The sequence below is a fragment of the Heterodontus francisci genome, chromosome 20 (genome assembly GCF_036365525.1).
Source record: "Heterodontus francisci isolate sHetFra1 chromosome 20, sHetFra1.hap1, whole genome shotgun sequence".
Lineage (NCBI taxonomy): Eukaryota > Metazoa > Chordata > Chondrichthyes > Heterodontiformes > Heterodontidae > Heterodontus > Heterodontus francisci.
Window position 1 is genome coordinate 84,378,841 of NC_090390.1, and position 21,448 is coordinate 84,400,288.

General features: G+C 48.0%; 1 protein-coding gene across 3 annotated transcripts in view; it reads right to left on the reverse strand.

Annotated features, from left to right (window-relative positions):
- Positions 1-5,500: 5,500 nt before the first annotated feature.
- LOC137380978 (A-type potassium channel modulatory protein KCNIP2) overlaps positions 5,501-21,448 on the reverse strand; it is a 466,186-nt gene continuing 450,238 nt past the window's right edge. For 2 of the 3 annotated variants that reach the window (XM_068053394.1, XM_068053393.1), the window contains 2 exons: positions 19,171-19,233; positions 5,501-7,379 (listed from right to left, as the gene is read on the reverse strand). In XM_068053394.1, coding sequence (XP_067909495.1) covers positions 7,332-7,379; positions 19,171-19,233 — 111 coding nt within the window. In that variant the 3' untranslated portion in view covers positions 5,501-7,331. The remainder of the gene's footprint in view (positions 7,380-19,170; positions 19,234-21,448) is intronic. The other variant, XM_068053395.1, reaches the window with a different exon arrangement.

Genomic DNA, 21,448 nt, shown 5'->3' on the forward strand with positions numbered 1-21,448 from the left:
TTCTCTTTTCACAGATGCTGCCAGACCTGCTGAGCATTTCCAGCACTTTCTGTTTTTATTTCAGACTTCCAGCATCCGCAGTATTTTGCTTTTATACCATTGAGAAGGTGGTAGTTGGCTATTCATGGAGTCAAGTGCTTCCACAGCGCTGTAAGGAAGTGAGTTCCAGGATTTTGACCCAGCAGCAGTGAAGGAACGGCGATATAGTTCCAAGTCAGGATGGAGGGGAACTTGCAGGTGGTGGTGTTTCCATGCATCTGCTTGTCCTTCTAGTTGGTAGAGGTCGTGGGTTTGGAAGGTGCTGTCTAAGGAGCCTTGGTGTGTTGCTGCAGTTCATCTTGTAGATGGTACACACTGCTGCCACTGTGCATCAGTGGTGGAGGGAGTGAATGTTTGTAGATGGGGTGCCAATCAAGTGGGCTGCTTTGTCCTGGATGGCGTTGAGCTTCTTGAATGTTGTTGGAACTGCACCCATCCAGGCAAATGGAGAGTATTCCATCACACTCCTGACTTGTGGCTTGTAGATGGTGGACAGACATTGGGGAGTCAGGAGGTGAGTTACTCGCCGCAGGATTCTCAGCTTCAAGGTGTGACAAAATGACGTGGGTAATTTGCATTGTGAACATTTGCATAGAACTTCATAATGGAAACAAGTTGACAGGAAGTGCATGCAGAGGTAAGATAACTATTTTGTAAAACACTGTACAAAATATTGCAGGAAGCGCTGTTTGGAAAGCAAACAGGAAACCTTACTTTGCAAAGCAATTGTAATTTTTATTTATTTTTCTTACAAAATATACATATTTGGACGGCTAAGCGTTTAGTATAGAGCAGCGAAGGAGATGCTTGCACAATGAAGTTACAGAATGACCTTGGTAGATGATCGAAACAGTACATGCCGTCACAAACACTTGTATACGGTTGGTTAGTGTGATTCATGGCGCAGGCTGAGTAGTCGGGGAAACAGCTGTGCCCTGGTTTCACTGAGCTCCTTGGCAGAGGTGGGTGTTTTGAGCGTGCATATTGTGAAAGGGAGTGGAGTGGGGAGGTGCACGGCTGGGAATGGAGGAGCACAGCATCAAGTGCCTATGTTTGGATCTTTCCATGCAGACTTGTGTGTGAGAGCGCGATGACAATTTACTTATTGGTTGAGGGAGGTTTGGGATTGGTACTCATGTGGCATCACGGCTGCCAGACCATGAGAGCTTTTTCAGGAACTTTAAAGGTAAATGAAACAGCTACCTTGGGAGGAAGGAGAGGATATTCCCAGGTCCTGCCAGAGCAATGTGACAGGAATACCTCACAAGAGTTACCACATTGCGGCCTTAAAGGGGCCATGCACTCTAGTTGCCCCACTCAGACGATGAACCATGAATGCAATCATCTCATTGGTCTGAGGGATGCAGGATTCCGTGATTGCATCCCACTTTATCTACAATAGTTATGGGTAAAGCTCCCGCTACACTGTCCCATCAGAAACTCCCAGAGCAGGTACAGCACGGGGTTAGATACAGAGTAAAGCTCCCGCTACACTGTCCCATCAAACACTCCCAGAGCAGGTACAGCACAGGGTTAGATACAGAGTAAAGCTCCCTCTCCACTGTCCTCATCAAACACTCCCAGGACAGGTACAGCACAGGGTTAGATACAGAGTAAAGCTCCCTCTCCACTGTCCTCATCAAACACTCCCAGGACAGGTACAGCACGGGGTTAGATACAGAGTAAAGCTCCCTCTACACTGTCCCATCAGAAACTCCCAGAGCAGGTACAGTACGGGGTTAGATACAGAATAAAGCTCCCTCTACACTGTCCCATCAGAAACTCCCAGAGCAGGTACAGTACGGGGTTAGATACAGAGTAAAGCTCCCTCTACACTGTCCTCATCAAACACTCCCAGGACAGGTACAGCACAGGGTTAGATACTCTCAACTCATTAAATTGAGCTGCATTCAAACAGAGATCCTAATGATCAAAGGATTCCATGCCATGGAATCCTCACACTGCCCATACTCCGGACCATAGCATCTATTGAAGATTTCCCTAAGATATGACATTGGATGCTGTACTGGACCTGGATCACTGCCTCTCCTGAGCTAAGGTGTTTTTTTGGGTGGGGTGTGGAATTCTCCCTCAGACATTGTCCTGTCAGATTCTTGTGCTATTTCTGGTGACTGCCTCACTGGGAATTTGGAGCCATGGTTTGAATCCTGTGCTCGGGCCATGTCCTTGACCTGAAATTCACCACATCAACAGATCAATTCCAGTTGCCAACCCTCCCAAATTGTCCTGGAGAGTCCAGGAATTAAACATTAATCTCTAGGACATAGCTGTGAACAACTCCCCGGAGAAATAACAACATAGGGTTATTAAGAAATTAATTTATTTTCTATTCTCTTTGGACTCTATTGTTTAATTGTGATAAAAATATCAGACAAGGGGGAAGGAAGGTTGTTTGACAAACAGTCAAGAATCATCCAATCGGGCAATCTGTTCAGATTCCAATGGAGAGGGGGAAGGCGGAGCATCGTGATGATGGACATGTGGGAAGGCGGGGCATCGTGATGATGGACATGTGGGAAGGCGGGCACCATGATGATGGATGTGTGGGAAGGCGGGGCAGTGTGAGGATGTACGTGTGGGAAGGTGGGGCATCGTGAGGATGGATGTGTGGGAAGGCGGGGCAGCGTGAGGATGGATGTGTGGGAAGGTGGGGCAGCGTGAGGATGGACGTGTGGGCAGGCGGGGCATCCTGATAATGGATGTGTGTGAAGGCGGGGCTTCGTGATGATGTAAGTGTGGGAAGGCGGGGCATCGTGAGGATGGACATGTGGGCAGGTGGGGCATCCTGATAATAGATGTGTGGGAAGGTGGGGCAGCGTGAGGAGGAACGTGTGGGAAGGTGGGGCATCCTGATGATGGATGTGTGGGAAGGCGGGGCTTCGTGATGATATCAGTGTGGGAAGGCGGGGCATCGTGAGGATGGACATGTGGGAAGGCGGGGCATCCTGATGATGGATGTGTGGGAAGGCGGGGCATCGTGAGGATGGATGTGTGGGAAGGCGGAGCAGGACATGTGGGAAGGTGGGGCATCCTGATGATGGACGTGTGGGAAGGCGGGGCAGGACATGTGGGAAGGCGGGGCATCCTGATGATGGACGTGTGGGAAGGCGGGACTTCGTGATGATGTAAGTGTGGGAAGGCGGGGCATCCTGAGGATGGACATGTGGGAAGGCGGGGCATCCTGATGATGGATGTGTGGGAAGGCGGGGCATCGTGAGGATGGATGAATGGGAAGGCGGGGCACCGTGAGGATGGTTAGAGGCAGGATGTGATTACACCTCCATGAGTAAATCCAACCAGAGCTGAACAACCCTACCTGCCACACAATGCAGAATACACTTAATGGAATCAGAGGATAAAGCACAGAAGAGGTCACTCAGTCCATCATGCCTGAGCCAGCTCATGGGTTATCCAATTAATCCCAGTGCCCTGTTATTTCTCCTACAGCCGTGCAATTCATTCCTTTTTAAGTATTTATCTCATTCCCTTTTGAAAGTTACGATTGAATTTTCTTCCACCGTCCTTTCAGTCAGCATATTCCAGATCACAACGATGTATAAAGCGTCCACTGGTTACTGACCCTTCTGCCACTGGAAACAATTTCTCCTTCTTCATGCGATCAAAACTCCTCATGATTTTGAACGCCTCTATGAAATTTCCTCTTAATCTTCTCTGCGCTCTAAGGAGGACAATCCCAGCTTCTCTAATCTGTCTATGTAACTCATAATAACTCACATCAAAGAACCACAAAGTGGTTGCAAGACAGAAGGAGATTATTCAGCCCATCATGTCTGTGCTGGGTCTCTGCAAGAGCTCTCAGCTCGTCACACTTGCCCACCTTTTCCCCATGGCCCGTCAAATCTTTCTCTTCAGATAATTATCCAATTCCATTTTGATTGAATCTGCCTCCACCACACTCTCAGGCAGTGCATTCCAGATCCTAACCACTCACTGCGTAACAAGATTTTCTTCATGTCACCATTGGTTCCTTTCCCAAACACCTTAAATCTGTGTCCTCTGGTTCTCGACCCTTCCTCCAATGGGAATAATTTCTCTCTATCTACTCTGTCCAGACCCTTCATGATTTTGAACACCTCTATCAAATCTCCTCTTAATCTTCTCTAAGAACATCCCCAGTTTCTTCAGTCTGTCCACATAACTGAAGTCCCTCATTGCTGGGACTGCCGAGTTCGGTAGACATATTTCATTCATTATCAATTTCTTGCTTATCCTGTGTCCCTCCTGCTCCCAAATCAGATTCAACTCACTCATACACATCTTAAAATTGCTGCTCTGGTGTTTAAATATCAGCCTGAAAGACCCTTCCCTAATTACTTGAGCATCAGCCAATAGACTGATGTAAAGTTAGTTCCAAGGCCCAGCCTATATTCTGCCACAATTTGGTTATCTGAGTTGATTCACAGCAGGTCCCTACAGAAAGCTTTATGTCATATGTGGACTAATATGCCTCGACTGAAGCTTCGGTCTTTCCGGCAGCACAGGTACAGTAGCTGTGCAATGCCATTGCCTGTGAAAGAGTACAGTAGGGAAAGAAATCAAATGGTTAAAATTTGTAAACACACCCAATCAATAATTCGGAAGGCCTTGTTTGCTCAAGCTATCGATTCATCTGTTGCAATTCAGTTAACATTTGGAGTCCTAAAAATAAGAAATGAACCTGAGCTCAAACTGGCAGAATTAGAGGAAAACAGATTCAAAAAAATCTGTGGGGAGGTGGCCTTTAAAGCCTTCTCCCTTGTTCCACAATTTGATTCTCCCTTTAGTGTATCAAAAGTTCCTCATGCCCCCGGCAACATCACTTCTTAGCTTTAAACCTCCTCAGTTTTTGATTTGTACCCGCTGGGGTTCAAACATCCTCATGACAGGGAACAATTTTCCCCAGTCAGCCTTTACCACTTACCTGTATCGCTTGGAAAGCCAATGGGAGAAGGCATATAGTCCGTGTTCCTGCCCATGGATGAGTTACCCGGTCTGCCCCGATAGGGCGATCTTCACTTAGGGAACTAGGGATTATTGAGTTTACACATTGGTCACAGGTGAGTGCAGGACGGGGCCTGTAACAACCTGAGGCTCAGTCAGACTGCAGCCTTCTGATTGGTTGGATTTTCACAAGAGATGCTGACTGGACCATTGTTGGAGCTTCGTAGAGCCTTTGATGTCCTTTGCAACTAGACTTTCTTAACTTCTGTTCTCTAAAATCTAAAAACGGTAAAGTGTCTTCTTTGTCTAATATGCATTCAAGGGTTTGTCTCTGAAAGGGATTAGCCTGAAATGCTTCAAGTTCCCCCTGCCCAAGCTGGTAATTCTCATGCTTGTGTTCAAATCCCTTTATGGCTTTGCCCCCCACCACCACCCCCACCCCCATCTCTGTAATCCATTCCAACCCTCCGAGTTCTCTACATTCCCTCATTTCTGGGCTGTGGCACATCACACGCTCTCGAACCCCAACATTGCTAACCGTGAGCCCTGGAATTCCCCCTTTAACCCTCTCTACCTCCGTCTCTATTCCTGTAAAATGCTCCTTGAAACCAAGAATTAAGTCACTTGTCCCAATGTCACTTTACATGGCTCCGGGTCAGATTTAGTTTGTTAATGTTCCTCAGAAGAGCCTTGGGAGATTTACTGGATCAAAGATGTTATATAAATGCAAGTTGTTCTTGTAGCTACACAATTTTTAAAAATTCCTGAAGTAATGAATGGATTCTTTGTCAAACCAATGATAAAATCTCCCTGCCACATATATATAAATGTTTAATAATATTGCTAAATTCACAATGCTTCTCCTTTGCACTCAGAAGGGCAGTGCCACTGCTGACATCATACATCAGCTGACAGCTGCTGCCAACACGGGCAGATTTCACCTTATGATATCAGGAAGGGACAGCTCACTCAACAGGTGAGGGTTCTTGAAGAAATTGCAGTAAAATTAGAGACAAATTTAGGATTGTCAAAGCGCACAGAAAGTTCTGATGAAACCTTTTTCCACATTTTGTGTCAGTCCCTGTGTGAGATGTCAGTGCAGGAGATGGAAGCACTTGCTATTTTAAGCACCAAATGTCAGCACAAACACTCCCAGGACAGGTTAGATACAGAGTAAAGCTCCCTCTACACTGTCCCATCAAACACTCCCAGGACAGGTACAGCACGGGGTTAGATACAGAGTAAATCTCCCTCTACACTGTCCCATCAAACACTCCCAGGACAGGTACAGCATGGGGTTAGATACAGAGTAAAGCTCCCTCTACACTGTCCCTGTCAAACACTCCCAGGACAGGTACAGCATGGGGTTAGATAGAGAGTAAAGCTCCCTCTACACTGTCCCTGTCAAACACTCCCAGGGCAGGTACAGCACGGGGTTAGATACAGAGTAAAGCTCCCTCTACACTGTCCCTGTCAAACACTCCCAGGACAGGTACAGCATGGGGTTAGATAGAGAGTAAAGCTCCCTCTACACTGTCCCTGTCAAACACTCCCAGGGCAGGTACAGCACGGGGTTAGATACAGAGTAAAGCTCCCTCTACACTGTCCCTGTCAAACACTCCCAGGGCAGGTACAGCACGGGGTTAGATACAGAGTAAAGCTCCCTCTACACTGTCCCTGTCAAACACTCCCAGGGCAGATACAGAAAAAAAAACGGGGTTAGATACAGAGTAAAGCTCCCTCTACAGTGTCCTATGAGAATTTGTTTGACCAGTCTGGTATTTGAATAGAGGTCACAGAGCTGAAAGAGGCAGTGAAGACTTTTTGTCAAAGGTAAGTTTTTGGTTAGTGGGCCTGGCTTCGTAAAGCAGGTTAAGGTGACAGATGGAGCATAGATGGCGGTTTTACTATTTTTGGTACCATTATATCTGCGATTATTGTATAAAGATGCTGATAGTGTGATACAGTAACATGCTGTGAAGAGCAGCGTGTCATCTGCAGTCGTGCGTGTGGATCATGACATGAGTTTCACAGCCACACTTCCATGAAGATTCTTGGTCACACCCTTCGCGCTCTCAACCAGCTCATGATGTCTGAGAAAATACAAACCGTGCATCACACAGGTACTTCTTTCTCCTCTCTGGCTATCGGAAAGTCCTACAAACAAATCAACCCTCACATCCAAATTTATTATGATCAGAGAAGGTGTAGCTCCCCATTGGACAAGTCCAAGACCCAAGGAAAGGCCCATCAATCAAAGCACCTGCCAAGGAAGGAGGGAAAGGAGTCAGAGGTCAACACCCTGTTGACCTCGGCTCCACCTCCGACCTCTAGATGACGTTCTCGAAAAGCTGCATCGACTTCATGATATTTTCATCCTAAACAAAAAAAAAGGATAAATATTTGGTGAGCGCACATAACTCACATTTTAAATTTTTTTTCATGGGGATGTGGGTGTCCCTGGCAAGCCCAGCATTTGTTGCCCATCCTTAATTGCCCCTTGACAACTGAGTGGCTTGCCAGGCCATTTCAGAGGGCAATTAAGAGTCAACCACATTGCTGTGGGTCTGGAGTCACATGTAAGGCCAGACCAGGTAAGGACAGCAGATTTCCTTCCCTAAAGGACAGTAGTGAACCAGATGGGTTTTTACAACAATCGACAATGGTTTCGTGGCACCATTACTGAGACTAGCTTTAATTCCAGATTTTTAAATTGAATTTATTAATTAAATTTAAATTCCACCAGCTGCCATGTTGGGATTTGAACCCATGTTCCCAGGAGTGTTGCCTGGACCTCTAGATTATTAGTCCAGTGACGTTACCATTACGTCACCATCTCCCACAATCACACAGACTCACACACTTACACAAACAAACTCACACTCACACACAACTGCAAACACACACACTCACAAACACACTCTCAGAAACACATACTCACACTCGCTTACTCGCTTGCTCACTTTGCATGTATACACCAATACACATTCACAAAAATCACTCAGGCCCCCGAATCAAGTATCTGTGTGTTTGAGACGTGTGGGTCCATTAATCCAGTTGGGACTCGCAGTGTAGTACTGAGGGAGCACCGAACTGTCTGAGGGGAGGACTGAGGGAGCGCCGTACTGTCCGAGGGTAGGACTGAGGGAGCATCACACTATTGGAGGGTCAGTTACAGAGGGAGTGCTGCACTGTCAGAGGGTCAACACTGAGAGAGTGCTGCACTTTCAGAGGGTCAGTACTGAGAGAGTGCTGCACTGTTGGAGGGTCAGTACAGAGGGAGTGCTGCACTGTTGGAGGGTCAGTACTGAGGGAGCGCTGCACTGTTGGAGTGTCAGTACTGAGGGAGCGCTGGACTGTTGGAGGGTCAGTACTAAGGGAGTGCTGCACTGTTGGAGGGTCAGTACTGAGGGAGTGCTGCACTGTTGGAGGGTCAGTACTAAGGGAGTGCTGCACTGTTGGAGGGTCAGTACTGAGGGAGTGCTGCACTGTTGGAGGGTCAGTACTAAGGGAGTGCTGCACTGTTGGAGGGTCAGTACTAAGGGAGTGCTGCACTGTTGGAGTGTCAGTACTGAGGGAGTGCTGCACTGTTGGAGGGTCAGTACAGAGGGAGTGCTGCACTGTTGGAGGGTCAGTACTGAGGGAGCGCTGCACTGTTGGAGGGTCAATACTGAGGGAGTGCTGCACTGCTGGAGGGTCAGTACTGAGAGAGTGCTCCAGTGTTGGAGGGTCAGTACTGAGGGAATGCTGTACTGTTGGAAATTCCATACTCAGAGAATGCTGCACTGTCGGAGGGTCAGTACTGAGGGAGCGCTGCACTTTCAGAGGGTCAGTACTGAGGGAGCGCTGCACTGTCAGAGGGTCAGTACTGAGGGAGTGCTGCACTGTCAGAGGGTCAGTACTGAGGGAGTGCTGCACTGTCAGAGGGTCAGTACTGAGGGAGTGCTGCACTGTTAGAGGGGCAGTACTGAGGGAGTGCTGCACTGTTGGAGGTTCCGTACTGAGAGAATGCTGCAGTGTTGGATGTGCCGTCTTTTGGATCAGTCGTTAAACTTGGAACTGTCTTCCTGTTAGGTGGATATAAAAGATCTCACGGCCGCTATTGGAAGAAGAACAGGGGAGTTCTCCCCGGTGTACGTCAATATTTATCCCTCATGCAACATCACTAAAAACAGATGATCTGGTCCTTTATGTCAATGCCTTTATGTATCTTTATGTGTTTTCCTACACAGCAGTTACTGACCTCCAAAAGCAAGGGGAGGGGCAATAACTGAGGAGAAATTTACAAAACAAGCAGTGTCAACATGGAGTGACACGGAGTGAGGAAGAGCTTGGATTGGATTCTGATCCTGTTCCATTCCACATGTGTCCAACATGGAGCATGAGGAAAACGAGCTGACTGAAAAACCGAGCAGCAGACAGTTAGCAGACAGTGAGCAGACAGGCAAGTGAGCAAACAGGCAGTCACCAGACAGACAGCAGGCAGACAGACAGTGAACAGACAGACAGTGAGCAGACAGACAGGGGTCAGAAAGACAGCAGGCAGAAAGACAGTGAGCAGACAGACGGCAGGCAAACAGTGAGCAGGCAGACAGCAAACAGACATCAGACAGATAGTGAGCAGACAGACAGTGAGCAGACAGGCAGCAAACAGACAGCAGACAGACAGTGAGCAGACAGATGGCAGGCAAACAGTGAGCAGGCAGACAGTGAGCAGACAGACAATGAGCAGACAGAAAACAGACAGGTAGACAGTGAACAGACAGACAGTGAACAGACAGACAGCAGACTGTGAGCAGACAGACAGTGAACAGACAGACAGTGAGCAGACAGACAACAGGCAGAAAGACAGCGAGCAGACAGACAGTGAGCAGACAGACAGGGGTCAGAAAGACAGCAGGCAGACAGGCAGTGAGCAGATAGACACCAGACAGTGAGCAGACAGACAGCAAGCAGACAGACAGCAGGCAGACAATGAGCAGACATACAGTGAGCAGACAGATAGCAGACAGACAGCAAGCAGACAGCAGACAGACAGTGAGCAGACAGACAGCAAACAGACAGCAGACAGACAGTGAGCAGACAGACAGCAAGCAGACAGACAGTGAGCAGATAGACAGTGCGCAGACAGACAGTGCGCAGACAGTGAGCAGATAGACAGTGAGCAGGCAGATAGCTGACAGATAGTGAGCAGACAGACAGCAGACAGTGAGCAGACAGACAGTGATCAGATAGACAGCAGACAGTGAGCAGACAGACAGCAGATAGACAGACAGTGAGCAGACAGACAGTGAGCAAACAGACAGCAGACAATGAGCAGAAAGACAGTGAGCAGACAGACAGTGAGCAGATAGACAGTGAGCAGACAGGAAACAGACAGTGAGCAGACAGACAATGAGCAGGCAGGTAGTAGGCAGACAGACAGTGAGCAGACAGACAGCAGTCAGACAGTGCAGAGACAAATAGTGAACAGACAGACAGAGAGCAGTCAGTGAGCAGGCAGACAGACAGTGAGCAGACAGGCAGTGGGCAGACAGACAGTGTGCAGGCAGACAGTGAGCAGGCAGATAGAAGGCAGACAGTGAGCAGATAGACAGTGAGCAGACAGGAAACAGACAGATAGACAGTGAGCAGACAGACAGTGAGGAGACAGACCGTGAGCAGACAGGTAGTAGGGAGACAGACAGTGAGCAGACAGACAGCAGCCAGACAGTGCAGAGACAGATAGTGAACAGACAGACAGTGAACAGACAGAGAGCAGACAGTGAGCAAGCAGACAGCAAATAGACAGCAGACAGACAGTGAGCAGACAGGCAGCAAACAGACAGACAGTGTGCAGGCAGACAGTGAGCAGGCAGTAAGCAGACAGACAGTGAGCAGACAGATAGCAGGCAGTGAGCAGACAGACAGCAGGCAGTGAGCAGACAGACAGCAGGCAGACAGACAGTCAACAGACAGATAGCAGGCAGACAGACAGTGAGCTGACAGACATTGAGCTGACAGTGAACAGATTGAGAGCAGGCAGACAGCAGACAGACAGCAAACAGAAAGTGAGCAGACAGACAGCAAACAGAAAGTGAGCAGACAGACAGCAAGCAGACAGACAGTGCACAGACAGACAGTGAGCTGACAGACAGTGAACAGACTGAGAGCAGACAGACAGGAGACAGACAGCGGACAGACAGTGAGCAGTGGGGAGATGGTGGTGTAGTGGTATGATCACTGGTAACCCAGAGACCCAGGGTATTTCTCTGGAGACAAGGGTTCAAATCCCATCACAGCAGAAGGTGGAATTTGAATTTAATTAATAAATCTGGAATTAAAAGCTAGTCTAATGGTGGCCATGAAACCATTGTCGATTGTTGTAAAAACCCATCTGGTTCACTAATGTCCTTTAGGGAAGGAAATTTGCTGTCCTTACCTGGTCTGGCCTACATGTGACTCCAGACCCACAGCAATGTGGTTAACTCTTACATGCCCTCTGAAATGGCCTAGCAAGCCACTCAGTTGTATTTAACCGCTACAAAGTCTATAAAAAGGAATGAAACTAGACGGACCATCCGGCATCGACCTAGGCACCGGAAATGACGATGGCAAACCCAGCCCTGTCGACCCTGCAAAGTCCTCCTTACTAACGTCTGGGGGCTTGTGCCACTGTTGGGAGAGCTGTCCCACAGACTAGTCAAGCAACAGCCTGACATAGTCATACTCACGGAATCATACCTTACAGACAATGTCCCAGACACTGCCATCACCATCCCTGGGTATGCCCTGTCACACCGGCAGGACAGACCCACCAGAGGTGGCGGGACAGTGGTATACAGTAGGGAGGGAGTTGCCCTGGGAGTCCTCAACATCGACTCTGGACCCCATGAAGTCTCATGGCATCAGGTCAAACATGGGCAAGGAAACCTCCTACTGATTACCACCTACCGCCCTCCCTCAGCTGATGAGTCAGTACTCCTCCATGTTGAACACCATTTGGAAGAAGCACTGAGGGTGGCAAGGGCACAAAATTTACTCTGGGTGGGGGACTTCAATGTCCATCACCAAGAGTGGCTCAGTAGCACCACTACTGACCGAGCTGGCCGAGTCCTAAAGGACATATCTGCTAGACTGGGTATGTGGCAGGTGGTGAGGGAACCAACAAGAGGGGAAAACATACTTGACCTCGTCCTCACCAATCTGCCTGCTGCAGATGCATCTGTCCATGACAGTATTGGTAGGAGTGACCAGTGCAGTCGTTGAGGAGACGAAGTCCCGCCTTCACATTGAGGATACTCTCCTTCGTGTTGTGTGGCCCTTTCTCTTTCTTTCTTTGGCCTCCTTGCCTTGAGAGACAATGGGTAAGTGCCTGGAGGTGGTCAGTAGTTTGTGAAGCAGCGCCTGGAGTGGCCATAAAGGCCAATTCTAGAGTGACAGGCTCTTCAACAGTGCTGCAGATAAAATTGGTTGACAGGGCTGTTACGCAGTTGGCTCTCTCCTTGCACTTCTGACTTTTTTGCTGCCAACTGCTAAGTCTCTTTGACTCGCCACGCTTTAGCCCCGCCTTTATGGTTGCCCGCCATGCTAAATGGGATAGATTTCGAACAGATGTAGCAATGCAAAACTGGGCATCCATGAGGCGCTGTGGGCCATCAGCAGCAGCAGAATTGTACTCAACCACAATCTGTAACTTCATGACCCGGCATATCCCCCACTCTATCATTACCATCAAGCCAGGAGACCAACCCTGGTTCAATGAAGAGTGCAGGAGGGCATGCCAGGAGCAGCATCAGGCATACCTCAAAATGAGGTGTCAACCTGGTGAAGCTACAACCCAGGACTACTTGCATGCCAACCTGCGTAAGCAGCATGCAATAGACAGAGCTATGCGATCCCATAACCAACAGATCAGATCTAAGCTCTGCAGTCCTGCCACATCCAGCCGTGAATGGTGGTGGACAATTAAACAACTAACTGGAGGAGGTGGCTCCACAAATATCCCCATCCTCAATGATGGGGAAGCCCAGCACATCAGTGCGAAAGATAAGATCTGGGGGTCCATGTCCATCGATCGCTCAAAGTTGCCACCCAAGTTGATAGGGTTGTTAAGAAAGCGTATGGGGTGTTGGCTTTCATTAACAGGGGGATTGAGTTTAAGAGCCGCGAGTTATGCTGCAGCTCTATGAGACCCTGGTTCGACCATACTTGGAATATTGTGTTCAGTTCTGGTCGCCTCATTATAGGAAGGATGTGGAAGCTTTAGAGAGGGTGCAGAGGAGATTTACCAGGATGCTGCCTGGACTGGAGGGCATGTCCTACGAAGAAAGATTGAGGGAGCTAGGGCTTTTCTCATTGGAGCGAAGAAGGATGAGAGGTGACTTGATAGAGGGGTACAAGATGATGAGAGGCATAGATAGAGAGGATAGCCAGAGACCTTTTCCCAGGGCGGAAAGGGCTATCACCAGGGGGCATAATTTTAAGGTGATTGGAGGAAGGTTTCGGGGAGATGTCAGAGGTAGGTTCTTTACACAGAGAGTGGTGGGTGCGTGGAATGCACTGCCAGCGGTGGTAGTAGAAGCAGATACATTCGGGACATTTAAGCGACTCTTGGATAGGTACATGGATGATAGTAGAATGAAGGGTAGGTAGTTAGTTTGATCTTAGAGTAGGTTAAAGGTTCGGCACAACATCGTGGGCCGAAGGGCTTGTACTGTGCTGTACTGTTCTATGTTCTATGTTCTATAAGGCTGAAGCATTTGCAACAAGCTTCAGCCAGAAGTGCCGAGTTGATGATGCATCTCAGCCTCCTCCTGACGTCCCCAGCATCACAGATGCCAGACTTCAGCCAATTCGATTCACTCCGCGTGATATCAAGAAATGACTGAAGGCACTGGATACTGCAAAGGCTATGGGCCCTGACAATATTCCAGCAATAGTACTGAAGACCTGTGCTCCAGAACCTGCTGCGCCTCTAGCCAAGCTGTTCTAGTCCAGCTACAACACTGGCATCTACCCTGCAATGTGGAAAATTGCCCAGGTATGTCCTGTACACAAAAAGCAGGAAAAGTCCAACCCGGCCAATTACCGCCCCATCAGTTTACTCTCAATCATCAGTAAAGTGATGGAAGGTGTCATCAACAGTGCTATCAAGCAGCACTTAATTAGCAATAACCTGCTCAGTGACGCTCAGTTTGGGTTCCGCCAGGGCCACTCAGCTCCTGACCTCATTACAGCCTTGGTTCAAACATGGACAAAAGAGCTGAACTCAAGGTGAGGTGAGAGTGACTGCCCTTGACATCAAGGCAGCATTTGACCGAGTATGGCATCAAGGAGCCCCAGCAAAATTGGAGTCAATGGGAATCAGGGGGAAAACCCTCCACTGGTTGGTGTCATACCAAGCGCAAAGGAAGATGGTTGTGGTTGTTGGAGGTCAATCATCTCAGCTCCAGGAAATCACTGCAGGAGTTCCTCAGGGTAGTGTCCTAGGCCCAACCATCTTCAGCTGCTTCATCACTGACCTTCCTTCAATCATAAGGTCAGAAGTGGGGATGTTTGCTGATGATTGCACAATGTTCAGCACCATTCATGACTCCTCAGATACTGAAGCAGTCCGTGTAGAAATGCAATAAGACCTGGGCTTGGGCTGATAAGTGGCAAGTAACATTTGCGCCACACAAGTGCCAGGCAATGACCATCTCCAACAAGAGAGAATCTACCAATCTCCCCTTGACATTCAATGGCATTACCATCGCTGAATCCCCCACTATCAACATTCTGGGGGTTACCATTGACCTGAAACTGAACTGGAGTAGCCATATAAATACCATGGCTACAAGAGCAGGTCAGAGGCTAGGAATCCTGAGGCGAGTAACTCACCTCCTGACTCCCCAAAGCCTGTCCACCATCTACAAGGCACAAGTCAGGAGTACGATGGAATACTCTCCACTTGCCTGGATGGGTGCAGCTCTAACAACACTCAAGAAGCTCGACACCACCCAGGACAAAGCAACCCGCTTGATTAGCACCCCATCTACAAACATTCACTCCCTCCACCACCGACGCACAGTGGCAGCAGTGTGTACCATCTACAAGATGCATTGCAGCAATGCACCAAGGCTCCTTAGACAGCACCTTCCAAACCTGTGACCTCTACCAACTAGAAGGACAAGGGCAGCAAATACATGGGAACACCACCACCTGCAAGTTCCCCTCCAAGTCACACACCATCCTGACTTGGAACTATATCACCGTTCCTTCACTGTCGCTGGGTCAAAATCCTGAAACTCCCTTCCTAACAGCACTGTGGGTGTACCTACCTCACATGGACTGCAACGGTTCAAGAAGACAGCTCACCACCACCTTCTCCAGGGTAATTAGGGATGGCAATAAAAGCTGGCCTGGCCAGTGACGCCCAGATCCCATGATGAATAAGAAAAAGAGAGACAGTGAGCAGACAGACAGCAGGCAGACAGACCGTGAGCAGGCAGTGAGCAGATAGATAGCAGACTGTGTGCAGACAGACAGTGAGCAGACAGATAGCAGACAGACAGTGAGCAGATAGACAATGAGCAGGCAGTGAGCAGATAGATAGCAGACAGACAGTGAGCAGACAGATAGCAGACAGACAGTTAGCAGATAGACAGTGAGCAGGCAGTGAGCAGATAGATAGCAGACTGTGTGCAGACAGACAGTGAGCAGATAGACAGCAGACAGTGAGCAGACTGATAGTGAGCAGACAGATAGCAGGCAGTCAGCCGGTGAGCAGGCAGCCGGAGACAGTAAGTGAGCAGACAGACAGCAGACAGAAAGTGAGCAGACAGACAGTGATCAGATCGGCAGCAGACAGTGAGCAGACAGACAGCAGACAGTGAGCAGACAGACAGTGAGAAGAAAGGCAGTGAGCAGATAGACAGCAGACAGTGAGCAGATAGACAGATAGCAGATAGACAGTGAGCAGACAAACCGCAGACAGAAAGTGACCAGACAGACAGCAGACAGAAAGTGAGCAGATAGACAGTGAGCAGACAGACAGTGAGCAGATAGACTGCAGACAGTGAGAAGACAGACAGCAGACAGTGAGCAGACAGACAGTAACCAGACAGGCAGTGAGCAGACAGACAGCAGAAAGCTAGCAGACAGACAGTGACGGGACAGTCAGTGAGCAGATAGACAGCAGACAGTGAACAGACTGAGAGCAGACAGACACCAGGCAGACAATGAGCAGGCAGATAACAGACAGTCAGCAGACAGACAGCAAGCAGACAGACAGTGAGCAGACAGACAATGAGCAGAAAGATAGCAGGCAGACAGACAGTGAGCAGACAGACAGCAGTCAGACAGACAGTGCACAGACAGTGAGCTGATAGAAAGTGAACAGAATGACAGCAGACAGACAGTGAGCAGACAGATAACAGATAGACAGACAGTGGCCAGACAGACAGTGAGCAGACAGACAGCAGACAGCGAGCTGACAGACAGTGAGAAGACAGGTAGTGAGCAGACAGACAGCAGACAGTGAGCAGATAGACAGTAAGCAGACAGACAGTGAGCAGACAGATAGTAGGCAGACAGTGAGCAGACAGACAGCAGCCAGCCAGACAGTGCACAGACAGTGAGCAGACAGACAGTGAGCAGACAGATAGCAGACAGACAGTGAGTAGACAGACAGTGAGCTGATAGACTGTGAACTGACTGAGAGCAGACAGTGAGCAGACAGAGAGTGAGAAGACAGACAGCAGGCAGACAGACAGTGAGCAGGCAGACAATGAGCAGACAGAGAGTGAGCAGTCAGATAGTAGGCAGACAGAGAGTGAGCGGACAAACAGCAGCCAGACAGACCGTGCACAGACAGACAGTGAGCAGACAGACAGCAGGAAGACAGACAGTGCATAGACAGTGAGCTGATGGACAGTGAACAGACTGAGAGCAGACAGACAGTGAGCAGATAGACAGACAGCAGACAGACAATGAGCAGACATACAGTGAGCAGACAGACAGCAGACAGGGAGTAGACAGACAGCAAACTGACAGCAAACAGTGAGCAGACAGACAGTGAGCTGACAGACAGCAAACAGACAGCAGACAGACAGTAAGCAGACAGACAGTGAGCAGACTGAGAGCAGACAGACAGTGAGCAGACAGACAGCAGACAGACAGTGAGCAGACAGACAGCAGACAGACAGTGAGCAGATAGACAGCAGACAGTGAGCAGACAGATAGTGAGCAGACAAATAGCAGGCAGATAGACAGTGAGCAGACAGACAGCAGACAGACAGTAAGCAGACAGGACAGGACACGAAAATTGGTGGTGTCGTAAATAGTGAGGAGGAAAACCTTAGATTACAGAATGATATAGATGGGCTGGTAAGATGGGATACTTGCCTTTTTTACAATGGATGGTAAGACCCTAGGAAGTACAGAGGGTCAGAGGGACCTTGGTGTACTTGTCCATAGATCACTGAAGGCAGCAGCACAGGTAGATAAGGTGGTTAGGAAGGCATATGGGATACTTGCTTTTATTAGCCAAGGCATAGAATATAAGAGCAGGGAGGTTATGATGAAGCTGTATAAAATGCTAGTTAGGCCATAGCTGGAGTACTGTGTACAGTTCTGGGCACCACATTATAGGAAGGATGTGATTGCACTGGAGAGGGTGCAGAGGAGATTCACCAGGATGTTGCCTGGGCTGGAGCATTTCAGCTATGAAGAGAGACTGAATAGGCTAGGTTTGTTTTCCTTAGAACAGAGAAGGATGAGGGGGACCTGATTGAGGCATACAAAATTATGAGGGGCATTGATAGGATAGATAGAAAGAAACTTTTACCCTTAGCGGAGGTGTCAATAACCAGGGGCATAGATTTAAGGTAAGGGGCAGAAGTTTTAGAGGGTATTTGAGGATAAATGATTTCACCCAGAGGGTGGTTGGAATCTGGAACGCACTGCCTGAAGAAGTGGTAGAGGCAGGAACCCTCACAACATTGAAGAAGTATTTAGATGAACACTTGAAAAGCCATAGCATACAAGGCTACGGGCCAAGTGCTGGAAAATGGGATTAGAATAATTAGGTGCTTGATGGCTGGACAGACACGATGGGCCAACGGGCCTGTTTCCATGCTGTATAACTCTATGACTCCATGACAGACAGTGAGCAGAAAGACAGCAAACAGACAGACAGCAGGCAGACAGACAGTGTGCCGACAGTGTGCAGATAGACAGTGAGCAGACAGACAGTGAGCAGATAGACAGCAGACAGTGAGCCGACAGACAGCAGACAGTGAGCAGACAGACAGCTGACAGTGAGGAGAAAGACAACAAACAGACAGACAGCAGGCAGACAAACAGTGCGCAGACAGACAGTGAGCAGACAGACAGCAATCAGACAGTCAGTTAGCAGGCAGACAGCAGACAGACAGGCAGTAAGCAGACACTGAGCAGACAGCCAGTGAACATATGGACAGATAGTGAGCAGACAGACAGCAGACAGTGAGCAGACAGACAGTGGCCAGACAGACAGCAGACAGTGAGCAGACAAACATCAGACTGACAAACAGTGAGCAGACAGACAGTGAGCAGGCAGATAGCAGGCAGACAGTGAGTCGACAAATGGCAGACAGACAGACAGTGAGCAGACAGGTACTGGTCACTGCAGTTATTTGACTTTGAGGTGTCTCCCTCCTGTGTACTTTCTGCCCTGGGGTCAGGGGTCACTCCCTCGATCCACAGATCAGTGAGGGAAGGCATCATGAATCACTGGGCAATGCCAAGATTCAGGTCTAATAGGCAGCAGAAAGAGCAGAAGACTGAGGGAGCTGAGCAAGTCTCCAGGTTTGAGGCCCCGGGACAGAATGAGAGGAGGAGAGTGAGTGTGTGCCTTGGGTTTAATGCAGCAGAGCTGCAGGGAGCGGGCAGTGTGTGTTACGGGGGATCTGGAACTTAGGACAACAGGTGAGGAAAGATCAGAACAGGGACTAGAAGAGTTGTCTCAATGGAATAGAATAGGTGAATGTCGACAGAGATAATGAGGCTGGAGATGAGAGCAGGATTACGCTTCGGAATTTAAACTCTTTCTTATGTAATAAACTACTATTTATAAAAAGTGCAGCCTCTGGGATTTACAGAACCAGAGTGAAGCACGGGGATCTTACTTGTGGCTACAGATATTACATGTTGGGTTTAGTGTCTCACCTTTTGACAAGTTTCAATAAACTCTTCGATTGTGACTACTCCATCCCGATTCTTGTCCATTTTCTGTGTCAGAGATACAGAGTGAAATGACAATATGATAAGGCCCCATATAAGAGGTTAGTGTGAAAAATTAAAGCACATGGGATTGGGGGTAATATACTGGCATGGATTGAGAATTGGTTGACAGACAGGAAACAGAGAGGAGGAATAAATGGGTTTTTTTCCAGGTGGGAGGCAGTGACTATTGGGGTACCACAGGGATCTGTGCTTGGGCCTCAGCTAGTCACAATATATATTAATGACTTGGGTGAGGGAACTAAAAGTAACATTTCCAAGTTTGCAGACGACCCCCAAACTGTAGTGGTGATGTTGGGAATGGCATTAACAGGAAATTAGAGATTCCTGTGATAAAGGAATATCTGTAATTATGGGTGACTTTAATCTGCATATAGATTGGGCAAATCAAATTAGTCACAATACCGTAGAGGAGGAATTCTTGGAGTGTATATGGGATGGTTTTCTGGACCAATACATTGAGGAACCAACTAGAGAACGGGCCATCCTAGACTGGGTATTGTGTAATGAGAGAGGAATAATTGACAATCTAGTGTTGCGAGACCCCTTGGGGACGAGCGACCATAATATGATAGAATTCTTCATCAAGATGGAGAGTGACGTAGTTGATTCTGAGACAAGGATCCTGAATCTTAGTAAAGGAAACTACGAAGGTATGAGGCGCGGGTTGGCCATGACAGATTGGGAAACATTACTTAAAGGGATGATGGTGGATAGGCAATGGCAAACATTTAAAGAATGCATGGATGAACTGCAACAATTGTTTATTCATGTCTGGCGCAAAAGTAAAACGGGAAAGGTAACCAAACCAATTAAAGATAGCATTAGATCCAAGGAAGAGGCATATAAATTTACCAGGAGAAACAACAGACCTGAGGATTGGGAGCAGTTTAGAATTCAGCAAAGGAGGGCCAAGGGATTGATTAAAAAGGGGAAAATGGAGTACGAGAGAAAGCTTGCAGGGAACATAAAAACTGACTGTAAAAGTTTCTATAGGTATGTGAAGAGAATAAGATTGGTGAAGACAAATGTAGGTCCCTTACAATCAGAAACAGGGGAATTTATTATGGGGAATAAAGAAATAACTGACCAACTAAATGCATACTTTGGTTCTGTCTTCACAAAGAAGAACACAAATATCATACCAGAAATGTTGGGGAACACAGGGTTTAGTGAGAGAGAGGAACTGAAAGAAATCAGTATTAGTAGAGAAATGGTGTTGGGGAAATTGATGGGATTGAAGGCCGATAAATCACCAGGGCCTGATGGTATGCATCCCAGAGTACTTAAGGAAGTGGCCCTAGAAATAGTGGATGCATTGGTGATCATCTTCCACGCTTCTATAGACTCTGGAACAGTTCCTACAGATTGGAGGGTAGCTAATGTAACCCCACTATTTAAAAAGGGAGGTAGAGAGAAAGCAGGGAATTATAGACCAGTTAGCCTGACGTTGGTAGTGGGGAAAATTCGAGAGTCCATTATCAAAGATTTTATGGCAGAGCACTTGGAGAACAGTGGTAGAATCGGGCAGAGTCAGCATGGAATAACGAAAAGGAAATCATGCTTGACAAATCTACTAGAATTCTTTGAGGATGTAACTAGTAGAGTCGATGAGGGGGAGCCAGTGGATGTGGTTTATTTGGACTTTCAGAAGGCTTTCGACAAAGTCCCACATAAGAGTTTAGAATGTAAAATTTAAGCGCATGGGATTGGGGATAGTGTATTGCGATGGATAGAAAATTGGATGGCGGACAGGAAACAAAGAGTAGGGATAAATGGGTCTTTTTCTGAATGGCAGGCAGTGACTAGTGGGGTACTGCAGGGATCAGTGCTAGGACCCCAGCTATTCACAATATATATTAATGATTTAGATGAGGGAACTAAATGTAATATCTCCAGATTTGCAGATGACACAAAACTGGGTGGGAGGGTGAGTTGTGAGGAGGATGCAAAGAGGCTTCAGGGTGATTTGGACAAGTTGAGTGAATGGGAAAATGCATGGCAGATGCAGTATAATGTGGATAAATGTGAGGTTATCCACTTTGGTAGCAAAAACAGGAAGGCAGATTATTATCTGAAAGGCTATAAACTGAGAAAGGGGAATATGCAACGAGACCTGGGTGTTCTCATACACCAGTTGCTGAAGGTCAGCATGCAGGTGCAACAGGCGGTAAAAAAGGCAAATGGTATGTTGGCCTTCATA